The sequence below is a fragment of the Topomyia yanbarensis genome, chromosome 1 (genome assembly GCF_030247195.1).
Source record: "Topomyia yanbarensis strain Yona2022 chromosome 1, ASM3024719v1, whole genome shotgun sequence".
Classification (NCBI taxonomy): Eukaryota; Metazoa; Arthropoda; class Insecta; order Diptera; family Culicidae; genus Topomyia; species Topomyia yanbarensis.
Window position 1 is genome coordinate 4,482,082 of NC_080670.1, and position 18,008 is coordinate 4,500,089.

An 18,008-nucleotide genomic window follows, 5' to 3' on the forward strand; every position below is an offset into this window, starting at 1 on the left:
TTTCCACCGGAACGAATAGATTCGAAATTCCATGCACGGGGGACCGCCATGACTCTACCGACAGCAACGTGTAGAGGTGGTAGTATTTCGTCCCGTTGCCAGTGGGATCTAGAACTGATTCCCCAACACCTTTTTGCGTTCAATAATTTCACTCGCGTTTTTTGTGACTTATCGTATATGTATAGGCTAGCCCGTTTTAAAAACCATGCGAGCGAGGCTTTTGTGAGCAGAACCGGAAATATTGCACGAAGTCGGTATGTGAAATATCGCTTCGCGGGTGTAAAATTCCTACTGGTAGATTTGGCAGTTTGATGGCTGCTAGCGTAATTGGGTCTTAATTTGATTTGAATGGTGGTAATTGATTAGTACTGGGGGCGGTTCGGAATGTGCGGCGATGCTTCAGTCGAAGGAGGTTTGAAATTCAATGTTTGATTAAATGATTGATGAAGGATTCCTTAATTCAATGCATTAACAACGTTGGTTGGATTTATCCAAAGTGCTTTCGCAGATAAACCTTCAATATTCCGCCGCATCGATTTCGATTCATGGCGAATAAAGCTTCTGAATTTTTCCAGCCCATCAGCGTTGTTATCTTCTCGTTTCGTCACACTTTTATTCAATTTGTGCCGAATTCAGACGCGAATGGACAACCCACTTCCGAATCCTATTTCGCAGACCATAGAAAAACATGTATGAACTGTGACATTTATATTTCGAAAACATCTAGTTTCCCCTATACAAATCCTGACCTTCCGATTTGTACAGTTCATCATGTGGATTGGTATTGTGTGTTTTCACCTTTTTTCTCTCTCACTTCCGTTTTGAATCAGATAATCTTGCCTAATACCAGGGAATTCCGTTGTCAATAAAAACTCTTCCACAATGTGAGCATGCCAACCCAAATCAGTTGACCGGTGAATTTTTTATGCTGTATATCTTTCTGCAATATATAACAGTGTAGGTTTTCCTTAAAAAGATGCTGGATGGAAAAATCGTCAAAGGATACGGTGATGTCTAACATAAACTAATTGAAAAATCGGGATTTCGAACGAGAGTTGGTAAAAGGGAAGGTGGAGGTTCAGTTGGAGCTTTTCGGGAAGCTGGATGTCGCAGCACAGGAGTAAGTGAGTTCCACGCAGTAAACCCAACTGCAGGTACTTCGTTTCAGTACCACATCCAGGCTAGTAGCCAGGATTTTGTTTCGAGAGGATCTTAAACATTATTACATAAGTGAATTAATTCTGATGACTTCAGATAGTCACTGAGAATTGAATGCAATTTTGAAAAGTTCTTAGAGGAAACAGTTCCATAACTAAGGCAACAGACACTAAATATCCTAAAAATATATTATCTGTTATAAGAAAGGCTATGCATCAACGAATTTTAATTTATTAATTTACAAGTTACAACTTTCTCTAGTTACAAAAAGCATATTCAAGAGTTCAAAGTATTTAAGGGCTAAACGAACATGTAATTCCTGATGGTGCTAGAACAGAAAAAAATGCAAGGAATTCTAGACTACACATTTACAAGCCGCCAAATTAGAATGAGCAGAAAAATATTATCAAAATAAAACCCGTTTCACGCAACTTCACACGCATTTGCTAATCAAATCCTGTTTCACCGTGAGGGAGGACGATAGTAACATAACGACGTGAATTCCAAGTTTACCGTCGCAGAGGATATTCTAACAAAGAGAATGTCAAAATTTGCTTTGAATCTTCTGACCAGGCAGGCGATTTGTAGATGCGGAGAAACGATTCAACTCCTATTTTCTTGATCAGGTGTCTTGACATTATAGCAAACAAGTAAGAACTTCTACAAATTCTATTTTTTCATGAAAACATGAAATTGGTATCGGAAGCTGATTTTTCTACCTCAGAGAAATTCCTAGATCCCTAAAACTATGGCAGATCACTTATTTTCATTGTCAAAATGTAAAAAATATGCAAAAAACTGCTGATTTTTCTGCAAAGCAAGAATAGGTACTTTAGCTCTATTAACCTTCAGCAATCTGGCAAAGTTATTCAAAATGATTTTCCACATCACGAATGCTCGGTCTTTTGCGAATCATCAATATTTGCCGTATTTGGCCGGAGCATCACTTCTTACTTCTGCAACTCACTCATCTCGACAGCTTACTACGGCAAGAATTATAGTAACAGTTTCATTCGTTCTTCAAACAAGGTACAAAATATAACTATTTGTTCAAAGTCACCGAGAAACTCCTTGAGCTCCTCTTCTGGCTTGACCACCACCACCACCACAAAAAGCATGTTTAGTCCTTGGTAAGCAGCAACGACCGGTCATTAGATAGAGGCCGGTTAGTGACAGTACCTGCGTGTTGAAAATAAGAGATAAGTTCTTCAACTAAGCTTGATTAATGCCTACGCTCCTAGAAATGACAAACCCGATGATGTGAAAGGTAAGAGTTATGACCTTCCTGATAAGACCTACGGGGAGTGCCTAACACATGAAGTATAAGTCATCATTCGGGACACAAATGCACAGGTCGGAAGAATTCTTTCGTTCAGTTATTGACATGTAGAGTTATCACTCAACCACCAACGACAATTCGCCTCTTTTCGGGTTAAAGGAATCTTTTTTTTTTTTTGAAAAATCTAACCCTATGTGCGGGGTTGGAAATCGAACCCAGGTCCTCTGCGTACAAGGCAATCGATTTACCAACTACGCTATACTTGTCACTCATAACGGAAATTTGATGTCAATAGCTTCACTAGTATATATATGTATGCGTGTACATAACCTATCTCATACCGACGGGAGTATTTTTCTGGAAGAAATTTGTCTGCATCTGCATATACATATATTTATTACGTCCGTACAGGCCAACAATATTAGCCCTGGAGATGGAAGGTGATAGCCCCAATATAAGAACGCCATGATTCTTTTTATGTTCACCTTCATGAACAATAAGCATTAGTCGCATACAACGACTATTGCTAAAACGCTGGCAGAAATATTGATCGGGTTATCGAATGCATATTTCAAAATCAAGCGTCAAAGAATGGTTAGAGAGACATTCGTCTCGTTTGTGATGTTAGATGGATTAAAGCAGGGCGATGTATTCTCTAATCTGTTGTTCAATGCTGCGCTCGGAAATGTGATATGAAAATCAGATGCACAAAAACGGAACCACGAGATTTTATATGCTTCTTGGCTTAGCAGATGACAACGACAACATTGAAGAGCAGAGGAAGAGGCGTTTGTATGTTCCTTTTAAAATAGAGGAAGCGACAATCGAACTAACGATAAACTCTGGCAAGACAAAGTATATTATAGCTGATAGAGAGCGAGCCAGTTCAAACGGTGTTGGTTCCGAGGTAGAAAATGATAGACTACTGTTCGAAGCTGTCGACGGATTCATATATCTTGGAAAATGACATGTGATAACGATGTGAGCCGTGAGGTAAAAAGGCGAATAGGTCTACAGCTGCGCCTAAAGCCTGTAGTCTACAGCTGCGCATAAAATTTGCTCTATAAAAATCGCTGATACTCCCTGTTGCTCTGTATGACCATAAGATATGAGCGTCTAACTAAAGAATCCGTCGTAAGTATACGCCAAAAATAAAGAATCCGTCTAAATATACGTCAAATCTAAATTCACTGTACGACGCTGTCAGAGAAACCCTAAAAATGCATGATTTGTGGCTAACAATCAACCTCCTGTGGACGGTTCGGTAGGGAAACTCGACCGGCAAGTGTGACGTCGATTGGCTTCAATATTTTTGCTAGGGTAATAAATCACATTCAGCCATCGTTCGAGCAGAGCAGCAAGGGATGGAGGTAGGATTTACGTACCTTCAAGCCTGCAACTCGAACAGGATCCTTTCTGGTACTATCGACTGGAAAGGCAATTTGAGCTTTATTTTTCTACGCATTTGTTAGGGTATCGATTATGGTTGGGTACTGCTGGTGACAGTCAACTTGACCCATTCGCCAACGTAGCAGGTTATTTCAAATTCTTTAGAGGGTCTTCTCTTTTGCATTGTTTGAAACTGTCCCATTCAAAATGTGAACCAGTTTTTAGTGGTTGGTATTACATTGTCTTTAATTCAATCCGAGCATGTTCTTTATGTTTGGAAATTTCCCTGTAATTTTCAGAAGTATTGCAGGGAAGGGAAAAATTAAAAGTTATTTAAGCCTGCACAAATTCGACAGTCCTTCTGATGAAAGGTAAGACTTATATCGAAATGGAGTTTGGGCTGCTTCCCGCGCAAGAGTTACCATCACAACGGGGAAACATTTCCGACAAAAAAAACTTACGATGTGGCAGGGAGTCTGAAGCGATGGTCACAAAATTTCAAGTTTTTTAACAATTGCACCTAACGCCACCCGCCATGAACCAAACTGCCGACATCAAGCAATTAAGCCCCGTATACCGCAGAATAAACAATTTTAAAATAGATACAAAACCGCGCTAAAGTAACCCTTCCTGGAGTGAGCAGTCAAAACCCCAGCCAATTTAGTGCTAAATGTGTCGTAAAAAGTTAATCCCTGCTGACGTTGTTGGCCTGGGATGAGTCAGACATTCAGTGCCGCAGTCTGGTGGCCAGCCCAGCTGATTTGCAGTTCTCTTTTTTGCTTTGCCTCCCTGCTTGCTCGCTAGACGGAATGACTGTGCCATACCGGGAATAATGTAAAACAGTCATCCGCTCTGTCTGTCCCGCCCCATTCTAACAGATTGTCAGCCAGTTTATATCGAAAACTTGCTGGTTTCCCTCTAATCTGGATCATGACTGGGGAAGATTTTCCTAATTCTGCATATGAGAAGATGCTATTTTACTCACCACTCTGGCTAGACTAATGGTGACGGGTCTAGGGAATCCTTACGACCGTGTATCGATTCGCAATGTAGGTTATACGTCAGAGGCATAAGCACAGGTCGGTAGGTAAACACCCTGGTGTTGCACCCTGCACTGTTTCCACACACTGTAGGTTGCCCGGGTGAAACTTGCAGTCCTTCGTTTACTCGTAAAGGGTGTGTTCGCAAAAAATAACACATATTTGAGCGCTCCTAGAAATTTTGTCGCATTGTTTTTAAACTTTCAGGAAATGAAGAATTACTAAACCTTAGGTTGGAATTTTGTGTTTTGAATTCATCTCGTCAGTAACTAGCACCGACTTGGGGCCAAGTTAGACTATTCATCTAAAAATAGTACCGAAATTAGCATCAGTTTGACACTATATCCAAACATTAGATACATCGTTTAACTTGGTCTCAAGTTGGCGCTAGTTACTGACGACATGAATTCGAAACACAGAAATCCAACTTAATTTTAAGTTAGATCTTGTGTCCTTAATAGCCAAATTAGTTCAATCCATTTTTTTCCTTTTGGGAAAACGTATTGCACAAGAAGTACTAATCAGTTATGATTTTCATAATTTGATTAGCCCCAGTTTTCCTTTATTTTGGGATATTTGCGAATTGATATCTTCATAATTTTTCCAAAAAAATCTATTGGGGCAGCTCCGACGAATCATCATGTCTTTTGGCACAAAGTTTACGTTATTGGCTTTGTACAATAGTTGTGCTTCTTTTTTAATTGGCAAGACTTGTTCCTGAAACTACTCTTTGTTGCATATCTCATCGTTCATTATTCCAGTGATGCTGTAGAGAGCGCTAATTTCACTACATACCCAAATCGCCTACCAAATCAGATTTTTTTTTTTTGGTAAATTTCGACATTTTCTTTCGGACAAATTCGAGTGTACCGTTTTCCACGAGTGCACCCTTTATTATGCAATTTTACCCAACCAAGACTGTATTGGAATCTGTGAAAGACAGAAGTGAAAGGGCTATTTTTAAAACAGCAACTCTTCAGTTCCGTGCGGAACAGTACAACAGAGATCCCACATCCAGGTCAGGATGAAGCAGCAGTAGGTGCAATAGTGTGTTTGACCCGAAAAGGCGTAAATATCTATCCTAGCACGAGGGAAGTAAATGTGGAGTGAAGGGGGGGGGGGGGGGGGCGAATGGAATTCCATCGCAATTAGGATGTCATTCTTCGGGTGGTAAATTTGCAAATAGGTGTGCCATGGTAGGAAGTTGTCCTCGGGGTGTTTGAAATATAGACTCATTACTGCTGGGAGAGGGATTTGAATGGGGATTCTACTTTATGGTTGGTAGTTTTGTTTACCTAGTGCTTGAGGGAGTCTCGTGATTGTCATTCAGTGCTAGGGTAATCAACTAAGTTTAAATTAAGTATCATTTGTTCGTTCACATCTTCGATTGTTAAATACATCAAATAGAACTTTCTTTAACTAGGAAAAACTACATATATTTCGAGAACCGGCTTTAATACTCAACTTTTTTGTTAAGTCTTTGAACTAGCAAAAACAAAAAAATACCCTATTTCATAAACAAAAATTCCTCCGATTTTCAATCGATGCAATCGTCAACCGAGAGGATTTGACCATGTATATTGAGATCGTTCCCGACGGATAGTCAGGCAGTCTACAATACTAAACTGCATTGATTAACGTGCAGGGGTGAGTTTATCACTTTAAACACCTTGAAATTGTCAGCCTAATCAGTTTATAAGGCTCCCGTAGCTGGCAGCGGTCGTTGATGAATAACACGAATATCAGTGGGCCTAAATGACTTCCTTGTGACACACACGAGGAAATATCGAAAAATGTAGATATCGTATCTCCAAGCCGAATAAAGGCACTTCAACCTGTCATGATCACATCACATCATTTCACATGATATCATTAATGTTTTCACAAAAATTGTTTTTATTTGACCACTGTAGAGTATCCGAGCAACCAATTTTTTTTAAATATTTTTAGAGGGTAGAAGTCTTCGGCAAAGTTGTAGAATATTATGTTTTAAATCTTTCTTCAAAGATACCACAGATGTCAAACCTAATTTAATTTCGATGGAAATTGTTGTTTTTCATAAATATGACCTAAAATAAGTTTTTCGACATTTCCATGTTAAAACTTTAATTGAATCATTTAATGTATTTCTGCAAACTTGCAGGTATCATTAAATTACAACTTTTTGTTGGAGGAACCAATACTGTAAAATCAATGTCAAATATTTTCAAAATATAAATTTGCACTATTTTCATCAAATATTTCTGAAACCAATGTCAAGGTTGTCTCTATGGATAGGAATATATCAGTGTGAAATCCAAGTTTACTGTTGCAAAGAATGTCCGAACAAAGTGAATGTCGAAATTTGCTTTAAATCTTCTGATAAGGCAGGCGATTTGTAGATGCTGAAAATAGGTCCATCTCCTATTTTCATGATCAAGCGTCTTGCAAATAAATACCTTTCATTTGCCCTATAACCAATGAAAATCGGTTCAGAGGTTCAAAAGTGATGAATTTTAAAAAAATTCAGTTTTTGAAAAATCACGATTTTTTGAAATCACTCAATCACGGCATGTGCGCTCTATTTGGTGCGTAAACTGTGTGCTGTATATATATGCTGAATATAATAATCACGATGAGATACCAGTCGAATAAAACCACAGCATTACATTAGCATAATATTGGCCTTATATTTGCTTTATAATAGCACTAAATTAATTCTATCCGGTGCAAAACGTATATAGAGCTAGCTGACAATAATGCTACATTTTGACTGTGGTTTAATGCATTTATAATGCTAATGTAGAGCTCGATTGCACTGTATATGCCAGAAGATGGTTTTGGTTTGCAATATTAGTGCTCATTTATAACCAATATAGTGCATTGCTTGGGTAATTGCAATAACTTCAGTTCTACGGATAATTCTTATGATTGTTAGTGGTCATATAAAATGTAAACGGCCTCAGTTATCTTGCCTGAACAATGATTTATAGCTATTTAAAAGGGCAAGGCCAAATAAACCAATTGTAAATATTATTATCTAAAAATGACGTGTTAAATTGGAAGATGGAAGTGATGGAATGACGATCCAGTGCCGATTTATTTTCCTCAGTGGAATGACTCTGATTGCTACATGATAATGATGTTCAATAAAAATTTTCTTTTTGAAACGCAATATGGACGGTAAAGAGTTCAACTAGGATTAAACAATACTGTCTACACAAATGATAACCGACAAAGGCAATTCCACCGTTCAACAATTTTTTTTGTGATGTACAACGCCGTACTGTCACTCACATTCAGCGTTGAGTTATGATTTACAGAACAAATTACGCAAATCGAAATGCCCCTTATTTCGGGAAATGAACGCGGACAACCGGAAAGAGACTTTTCTACGATAATAGGCTCATCTCATTGCATTAACTCTGTACGATAACTTCTTGAACGCTTCATTAAACTTCTGCTTTCAGCTTCGTTCGGATTTCCGAGCATACAACCGACAATGTATAGTATATGTAGTGATAAGTGGTTTTCGCCGTGCAGTCGGATCGGCAGACGTGTAGTCGTACGAGCAAGTTACGTGCAGCTTTAGTTTTTTTGTGATTTCAGGCGAATGCACGGAAAGACTCCGTTCGGAATTATCTGAAGACAATTGTAACCTGTACTTGCTCAATCCAGTTAAGTTTCATTTCACAATAATTTTTTTCGCACTGCTTTGTGATGCTACGAGATGGTACTTAGTATCTCAAACATGCACACACTTTTTTTACTTTTAGTTAAACTAGCGCTAAAATGGTTATTTAGCATTCCTTTCCGCATGCAATATATTTTCCAAGAAGTTGAGAAAATTTATTGTTTATACGTGAAGGTCAAAAAACCTATAACTTCAACAGGTCAAAAATTGGCTTTTCGACTTCGTCTCATCAGTAACTGGCACCAACTTGGTATCCAGTTTCTATCCAAAAAATCGGTTTAGTAAATCAGAGCTTCCTTTCTTGCGAGTGAGGCATCCCCATAGAGTGTAATAAGTTTTCTTATTCGCTGTAGTGTCTAACTGGTTGCCAAGTCGGTACCAGCTACTGATGAGACAAAGTCAAAACGCAGATCTTTAAACGTATTTTGTTCCTCATAACGACGGTAGGAAAGTACCATTTCTTAGATGTTCGCCTTTCCGTCCGTGTTTTTAGTATGCATGACCCCAGAGGCAAACAGATGCTCCCGTTGATGGCAACCGACTTTATTATTAATGCTCAAAAAAAAAAAAAAATAATCGCTTGTCAACAGCACGAGATTATATTATACGTATAACGTTTACGTTATGTGGAAAAGGAAAAATGTGAATCCATGGCGGGTTAAAAATACGACCCTTGGGAAGAAGTGATTTTCCGGGTTTCGCTCGGCGCTGGCGCTATGGCGGATAATTTCATTATTCAATCCGGAAAATCATTTGGAATGTAGATGCTGGATGCCACCGGTATCATTCACGCTTCCGATGGTGTATCTCACCGTTCGATCACTCCATTAAATCGGAATAGAATGCGAACAGACGAGCGAATCGATAATGAAATTGAGAGATGATAGAAGATGAACAGGTTCTCTGAAAGGACAGTTACTGAAGCTTTCTGCCGTGGGTTTGGGCATTTGGCGAGATTGAATTGAAGCCAGTGCCGTCCTTTGTCGAGTTTTAAATGTGATTTCCTTGCAGATTACGACCTGAGTGTAGCTTTGGTTACATTTCCGTTTTACTTAGTATGGTGATGAGCCTATTTGCGCCATGTTTCTATTATCACCCTACCCATTTGAAGTCGTTGGTTAGAGCAGTGTCTGCCATCTTTGTTCAACGCATTGAGTCAAATGGTAGCGCAACAATAGAGGCACTCGATTCGAATTTTCATTGTGCTCAAACACGAGAATTTTACTGTTTTCAACGCCTTTGTGTTATTATATTGGTTCTTAACAACGAAGCAAAGCGGTTGATGTCAATTTTTACGCATTCTCTTGACTGTAAGGCAAGAAATTACCGAATTAGTGAGGCACCTTGCTTAGTATGGTGAAAATAGGCTCATCACCCTATAAGAATTTGCTTGAAGATATTAAGGTTTTTTTTAATTAAGTCTGTCTATAAGATTAAGTTAGTTATGGAATTTGCGTTTCGACTTCGTCTCATCAGAATTCGACACTAACTTAGTGACAGGACTAAGCTAGCGCCGATTGACGCTAGCTCCAAAAACGGAGACACAAATTTGTGTTCCTGAGTAAACCCCTAGTCAAGCGTGATGTCCCGCAAGAAAAGAAGCTCATTTAAGCTGATAATATTCTTTTCTTGCGGGACATTACGCTTGACTAGGGTTTTGCTCAGGAACCCCAATTGGCTCCGTTTTTGGAGCTAGCGTTAATCTGGCGCTAGCTTTGGCCTGTCACTAAGTTAATGTCGGATTCTGATGAGACGAAGTCGAAACGCAAATTCGATAACTAATTCAAAATAAAGTTGTTTGACGCCTTGTGTTGACAATTCTGAGGATGTCAAAATGAAACGGCATATTGCTTCGTAGCCCCACTGTAATGATATTATCGATTATTGAATAACTTCTTGAAATAAGATTCACATTGAGTGCCCTATTGTTGCTCGAAGATTCATCTATTCACTTGTAATAACTGTAGTTTCCAAATCTCTATTTAGAGCACAACTACAATATAATCCAATTAAACCATTTCTCCAATACTCTATACTGCCACTTCATCATCCCATCAAGCTGATCACCATACAGTCTGATTCAATTATGAACCATTCGATCGCTTAATTGAACCGATCGAAAATTGCTGCTTGCGGTACAAGCACATATTTTCCACAGCTACCACCGGCATCCTTCAATTAAAAGTTTCGCTTTCCACGCAACTGCGAATATTTTGCACCACTTGCACCAACTGCAACATCCTGAATGTGACCCAGTTTAATGAAACGACATGGTAGGGGTGTGGAGGATGGGGAGTATAGGCCGGAAGTTTTCTGATAGGTAACTGGCGGATTTGACGAGCAATTCAAAAATGAATGGTATCCCAATTAGCAAGCTTTTCGGGAAATTTCGCGACGTTAGTTGCTTGGCTGGTACTGACGTTTACTGGATTGGTGAGTTTGTAGTGGTTATACTCGATAGAAACTGACTGCAATTTTTTTTGCGTTATGAAATATTTATGTAACAGAAAAGTTGGCCATTTCTTCTGACGACACTATGATTGATTATTATAATATTTTTTAGTTTCCGAAAAATTTACTTATTTGTCCGTAGTTACAAATCGCTTTGCTATCAAAACATTTTTTTTGCTCTCGTTTATATCTTGGAACTTTCTAAGGTACAAGCTAATCGGATTTCGCCAACCAGCAACTTTTAATTTATTTTCCACTATTTACTAATGATTTTCATGTGATCTTTTTGTTCCGTGTTCATCCTTTAGTATATGGCCCGATGGTACTAGCTCATTCCCAGTCAACTGTGATGCTTTTTACGTCACCGCAAATCGAATCTTCTGTTCTTGGGGGATGTCACCACTTGTTTCATTTAGTACACAAGTAGCATTTCCGAACTGGATTTAGTGCCTGTCTGGCGCTAAGTCAATGTCAGGTACTGATGAGACGATGTCGAAAAGTAGAATATTTTAAGTTCTTGAACACATAATTGCATGTTGGAGGTTAACTATTTTTTTTGTAAATTTTTTGTAAGATGGACCATAAAAGAATAAACATTTCAGCTTGTAGTTGCTTTCTATAAATTGTTGATTGTAAAGAAATTCTTCAAAAAATTGAGAATTTGTTTTTGAAAAACTATTACCATTTCAGCTCTCTTCATCACATGTTGTGTGGGCGTCACATGTTTACGAATTTCTTTCTTTCTTTTCTCCTGCAAACTTCCACCACGGTCGGCACGGCACCAATCCCCACGGTACTATCAATCAATCCGATAAAAGTCCTTCCACCATCAGTCGGCGGCAATCTTTGATAAGAAACCCCCGGGCGCGACCAGCAGTCAGTGGTTGATTGGAAACCGTCGGTCGCTCTCTTTCAGCGAGTGAGTCAGCTCACTTTGCCCATCGATTCCATCCAGTCAGTGATTTTTTGCATTGCTTTCAGCTCAGTGAGCCACAATGAAATAAATTACCTACAGAGGGTACCTATACATATCTATAGGAAATGTTATTTTGTTTGCCATATTTGCACACTCAGTCACCACTCGGCGAAATCCTTTTAACGAAGAGTCCCAGCCCAGCATAGTAGGCGACGATTTTTCAATCAGCTGATTTTTTAATTTGTTTTGTGTTTTTTTGTGCTTTAGTTGTTTTTATTTTCACCGGAAATGGTTTGTGGCAAGAGTCAGTAAACAGTAAACGGACGTGACATTGCCTGGACTGATTATTCACGCGATTTCTTATCGTTGTTTTTGTTGAAAGTTTGTGCTTCGTACATGTTGACTTTTGACTCGCTGAACGGTGAACAGGTGTAGGTCCGTTTGTTCGTTGCAACGTGCTGCATGTAGTTCTTGGTTGAAAGAAAAATTTTGGTGATACGTCTTGCTCGGAAAATTTACATATTGATAAACTTTGCAGATGGTTATTAATGGAGAGATCAATTGTAGTTCTAATAGATCAAACGATTTTCCACACTTCTGGATCGTTGTAGTTGGTAAGTGATGTTAGCAGACATTACATAAGCCCCATTGGATTGGTTTTTAAAAATAATGCGATTGGAACGCTGCAACGATTTTTAGGAATAATATCTGACACGAGAAAAAAGGAAATCGCGCACAAATAACTAATATTCCGCTTTTATCCATGCGATCACCGGGAAAACTCTACACAGACACGACAGAATGCACCAAAATTCGCCGCGTGGTAGATAATTGTACGATTTCGATTTATTAAAATTTAAGCAACACTCCTCATAGTCGGCTATCCGGAGTTTATGTTGCGTATTTGACCAATCGTATTAATACAACAAATTATAAATTTCTCAAATTCTCGGCAGTCGGCTGCCCAGAGCAATTTTTACATGATAACGCTACTGACACACTTACTAACAAATCTTCCCTTCCCGCGATCCATGTGGAGTTGCAGAGGATTCCTCGGTCTCTAGCAGCGACATGTATCGGACTAACATTCCTTCCATCCCCAGAAGATCTACATTCGGACGTGTCCAGCGTCGGTATTGACCATCATGCAGGGATCAGTATAGATTGCACAATGTTGCTCGTCATGTTATTCCCAAGCATGTTCTTCCAATGAACATTTTACAATCTCAATTGGTTCTGGTCAATAACGGAGTAGCAACTACGGGCGATCTCTTATGATTATGCTGAGTAGCCACAACTTGATTTTAGATACTGAATGAACACGAAAAAATGTCAAATATTCTATGCTTTCCGTTTTCCTCCAACGTCTGGTTAAGCAACCAACTGAGTCACTGATTTTACTATAGGATAAACAGAGGGATATGCAGCTTTAATTTTGCAGTCTATTACCCACAGTCATCGTCATTATTTAGTACTGCTGCATCACTGGATCACGTTCGCCAACCAAATTATGAAGATTGCTTAAATGTACTGTTGCTCATCGTTGACTCTTGCTTGCTTACTTCATAATTGCTATATAGCACATTTTGTCTGTTAAAGACGTGCTTTCTCGTTTTTTAATTTTTTTTCAATCTTAATGGAAACAATATCCATTCCATTTTCACTGCGACAAATAGCAGAGTCGTCATGATGGTGTCCCCCTCCATTCGTTACTGTGTTATATACATAGTTTGTAATGGGGGGTATTATGATGGTGACAGTTTTGCTGATTCTGACTCCACCTCGTCTCGCCGTTGACTTTAGGAAGTGGTATATCAGGCGACGATGACATCACCAAACAACGTCCTTCGGATGGCGAACCTTCCCCAAGTGAAAGTGTAATGCTGAACTAAATAGACTACAAGGGGGTATAGCGCCGGGTGAAGAAGTCTCCGGAAATAAACTGGTGTGACAGAACTGCTGATAACGAAACAAGGATGAGCTTCAAGGTGTTTACACATACTTTTGAATTACACGCGCGAATAGATATCAGCTAGTAGCACCGACACGGCAAGGTAATTTGCAATAGTTTGACGAGGTGGAGATCGTTGATAAATGTGCCGGGCGTTTTGTTTTGCAGTCGATGCCTCTACATGTCGTTCCGATAGGAGGAGCAACGGAACAGAAATAAGCCCTTGCAACATGCGAAACGGTAATTGTAGCTGTTTTCGATTCTGGGTCAAGATCGCTAATTAGTCACGCATCATCAGCGATTAGTGACGAAGCTACATACACACCTATTAGATTCCGCAGCGAAGCGATCTGAGGTAGTGTTTCACTTCTAAATTATTTATGTCATGCCATCCTTTAGAAAACAAATAGCTTCTTCAAATGATTTGGAGCACCACGTAGTAACAAATTCTCTACACGAGCCAAGCAACACACCTATAAAACTATTCCAACCAACTTCCGCTTCAATTTAGCGTCAAACTTCCGTGATTTGTTTCTTGGCCAACGTAAATCACTTGACGTAACTATGGCCAGCATTCATCAAACAGCCACCACAATCGCGTGGCGAGAAGTTGCGGAACTATAAGGAACACTTTCCGTTCCTTAAAATGCAGTTTGTCACGATGCAACTAAGCACCGGCTACTGACCATAACCCTGCCTACCGAACAAGCACCATCCAAAACACCATATTGTCCGACACTGGAAAAGCACTGCTGCAAGAGAGGAACAACTTTCGGTAAGCACGCTAAGGTAAAGGTGGACATTGTCGAACCGTTCTGTTAGGGCTTGCGGGAGATGCGGAAAAGTGGTCGACAGCTGCAGCTTTCTTCCTAGCACTCGACAACAATGAAAATGGAAATGCAAGCGGAAGCCGAAGGTGGAAAACCGTCGGAACTTGAGAGTAAACTTTTCCTTGTTACAAATTTCAAGTGGAACTACCGCCGCAAACTTATTGCATTTTTTTTTTTGATTTTGATGTGGAATGGAATGCCTCCAGTAGGTGGGTAACTACCCTGCAGTAACTTTGTAGCCAACATCTAGGAAAAGATTCGTTGAATAGATATCAGCGTTTAAATCATGCTGAATTTTGCGGAAAATTGATTTCGCATCTTATTTTATTTATAAGGTTCTCACGGTGAAAAAAATCATTTGCAACTTTTTTTTGCGATACTAAGAGTGTTAGTCTATTCAGTAAATATCCATACAATAATGAAACATTTTAACATCATTTTCCTAAATTTTCACATAATTCCTCAAGATCCCAATGCTACCTGGAGAACAGCGGAACAAATACAGGGTAAAATTTCCCATCAATCATTTCAGTATTTTGCAATGAGATGAAGTTATTGTTGAATTATTTTATTGTTATCAGGAATCTGGAATATTCTAACACTCTCTGTATTGAACAACGATTACATTATGTGATGATCAAATCAGCCATATACTGAAGAGATGAAATCAAACTACCTGGTTTGAATCGTGCTGAATGGAATAAATACGGGTCATTCCGCCCGAAGTGACCGAAGCACGTGTAATCGACCTTCGTAGATTTGAGGCAATGTCGGGTGAATTGTTCAACTAGTACAGTCAATATATAATATTCCAATGTTTTGTGTCAACTGAACCGCCCCTCTATCCATGCAAGTAGTCAAAAACCTTGATATTCTTTTGATTATATCTTCGGTACTATTTGCTTTAGAATCCATCCACGAGATGCATTTCAAAGGAAGTTATTCATGAAATTTAGAAAAAATCGGGATTTGCTTATATTATATTGAGATTTTGGGTGCTTTATGGAACACGATAACATTGGAAATTGAAATAGATGCTTCGCGAGTAAAATTGGGAAAATGCCTTGTACGCAGCTTACCTGGGTTCGATTCCCAACCCCGCACATAGGATTTTACTAACCCGATTTGAGAGACGAATCACCCTAAGAAATCCAGAACAAATGGTACTCGAGATATATAAAAAAATCAAGGTTTCTCTCTTTTTGTGGCACAGACCTGTTGGTCCATATTTAAAATCAAGGTTCTCGACAATTGGTCATTACGGAGTGTGCCACCATAGACCGAGGGGTGTTTCAAACGATTCGAAAATTTAGATTATTATGTGTTGGCTTTAGATGATCAATTCCTTAAAAATTGGTTAAAATGTTGGTAAAGTTTGCATTTTTCTGTCACTGCGCGATATGACTCAAATAAATAGGAATAAAAAAGATCGAAATAACAAAAAAGAATAAATTTTGAACCAACTTAATAAATAAGAAAAAAACATGCAATAAATAAAACGAACAAATTGAACAAAATTGAAAATAAAATTAATGTCCATGAAATAAATAAAATGTAGAAAATTTATAAGTTGGATAAAATAATTAAATAAATAAAAGTAATAAACTTAACAAAATTTGTAAAGCAGTAAAATTTGCAAGTTCAATGAAATAATGAAATAAAAAAATTATTAAAATTAAGAAAATAATAAATTTGGGAAATCATTATCAAATTAATAAAATTAGTAAAACTAATGTGATTATAATTTTTTTTTTATTATATTCGACACTAAAAAATTGGCTGTGCTGATTTTTGGTCGATTTAGAGAAATGGACCTAGCTAACGATATGATATATTATGCTGTATTGTAAGAAATAATGTGCTAAAATAACCTTTTTTATATTCCGATAAAAAAGCATATTATTCAACATTTTTCCAAAGGCAACTTTGCGATTTTAGGACAACAATATAAAAATTATTTTGAGATAACAATATGAAAATTGCGATTTTTATTGTGAAAATATACAAATGGTGCAACATTTTTTCGAAGGCATTGTTCGAATGATATTTCAAAGGATCAATCAATTCCGCGTCCAACAACATAAATTGAAAATTTGCGGAGGTATTTGATTTTTCCCAATTTAGGAATTCTCGCGCATTGACTCTTAAGGCGAAAAATTCACTGTCGAAATAACCGCCACTCACCCCAGCAGTTTGTCTTGTGTTCAATCTCAGTTGAGGTTTTTAAGATTTTTGTGAGGTGAAAAAAATCTTTGGTCACTCCTTTCTTCGTAAGGGAAGATCTACAGTTCGCGAGGTGGATTATTAAAGGTAAAATAGAGCTTGATCAACATTAAAGCCAAGATCTCCGTATATATGGATAATGATATGACTGAAATTTACCTGCACGATTTCGCACCGCGCACCACAAAACATCATGTCGAAATACGGAGAAGTGGAATCAGTTACGAATGACACCTGGAGAAACTTTTTCCCCGGCATCTGCACAAACCTATTCTTTTCTACTTAACTTCCATAACTAATTTAGCCTTTCGCTGCTAAACCACAGACAGTCGACCAAACGATAATCCTCGATATCCAGCCAAGGTCAGTCTGAAACACAAGAAGCGTAAAAACAACCAACATTAAAAACCAAAACTGCTCTAGTGGCAACGACATGGAAGTATGCGAGAGCGAGGCAGAGGGCAGACTAAACAATAGGGTGTGACAAAAATTGGATTCTTGCTCTGAGCTGCTTTCTGGGTTTCATTTAGGTCGTAAAACAATCGTGCAAAGTCTTAGCTCGATCGGTGAAACTATATTTTTGCACCCGTGGTTTAAGCTCACATGGGATTTCGCATGGGGACATAAATCGATATGCTGTTTTCATAGGAAATTTAACAAAAAAAAACAAACTCTTGAACACCACGTAACGATATGACGCTTGTGGAACAAGTTATTAGGCAGAAAGGCAAAAAGGAGGTTAAAACCTTTCTAAATAAATAATAAAAAACTATGATTGTTAAAACAAATATAATCATTAAAATCAGCAAAATTAATCAAAAATAATAAAACATTCAAAATAAAAATAAAATAATAAAACAATACGATAATAAATTTAAATAATTAATTAATTCCACATACCAAATATAATCATTAAAATAATAACATAAAAAATACAGCAAGGAATAAAATAATAAGATAAAAAACTACAGCGAGGACCCGTGTTCTTCAGCCCATTGGTGTATTTTTCGTGGACAAAATGGGGGTATTGACAGAATCAGGACCGAAGCTATAAAAATAGTCTTCTTTAGTCTCTAGGCATAGCCTCATAGCTCTTTT

The 18,008-nt window shown here is 38.2% G+C and overlaps 1 protein-coding gene across 4 annotated transcripts in view; it reads left to right on the forward strand.

Annotated features, from left to right (window-relative positions):
* Positions 1-18,008, forward strand: part of LOC131676681 (oxysterol-binding protein-related protein 8-like) — a 54,937-nt gene that overhangs the window by 20,197 nt on the left and 16,732 nt on the right. Inside the window, exon 1 of one of the 4 annotated variants that reach the window (XM_058955924.1) lies at positions 12,430-12,520. The exons of the other annotated variants lie outside the window; for them this stretch is intronic. Coding sequence (XP_058811907.1) covers positions 12,445-12,520 — 76 coding nt within the window. The 5' untranslated portion in view covers positions 12,430-12,444. Of the gene's footprint in view, positions 1-12,429; positions 12,521-18,008 lie in introns of those variants that run through there. 4 annotated transcript variants of the gene reach the window in all.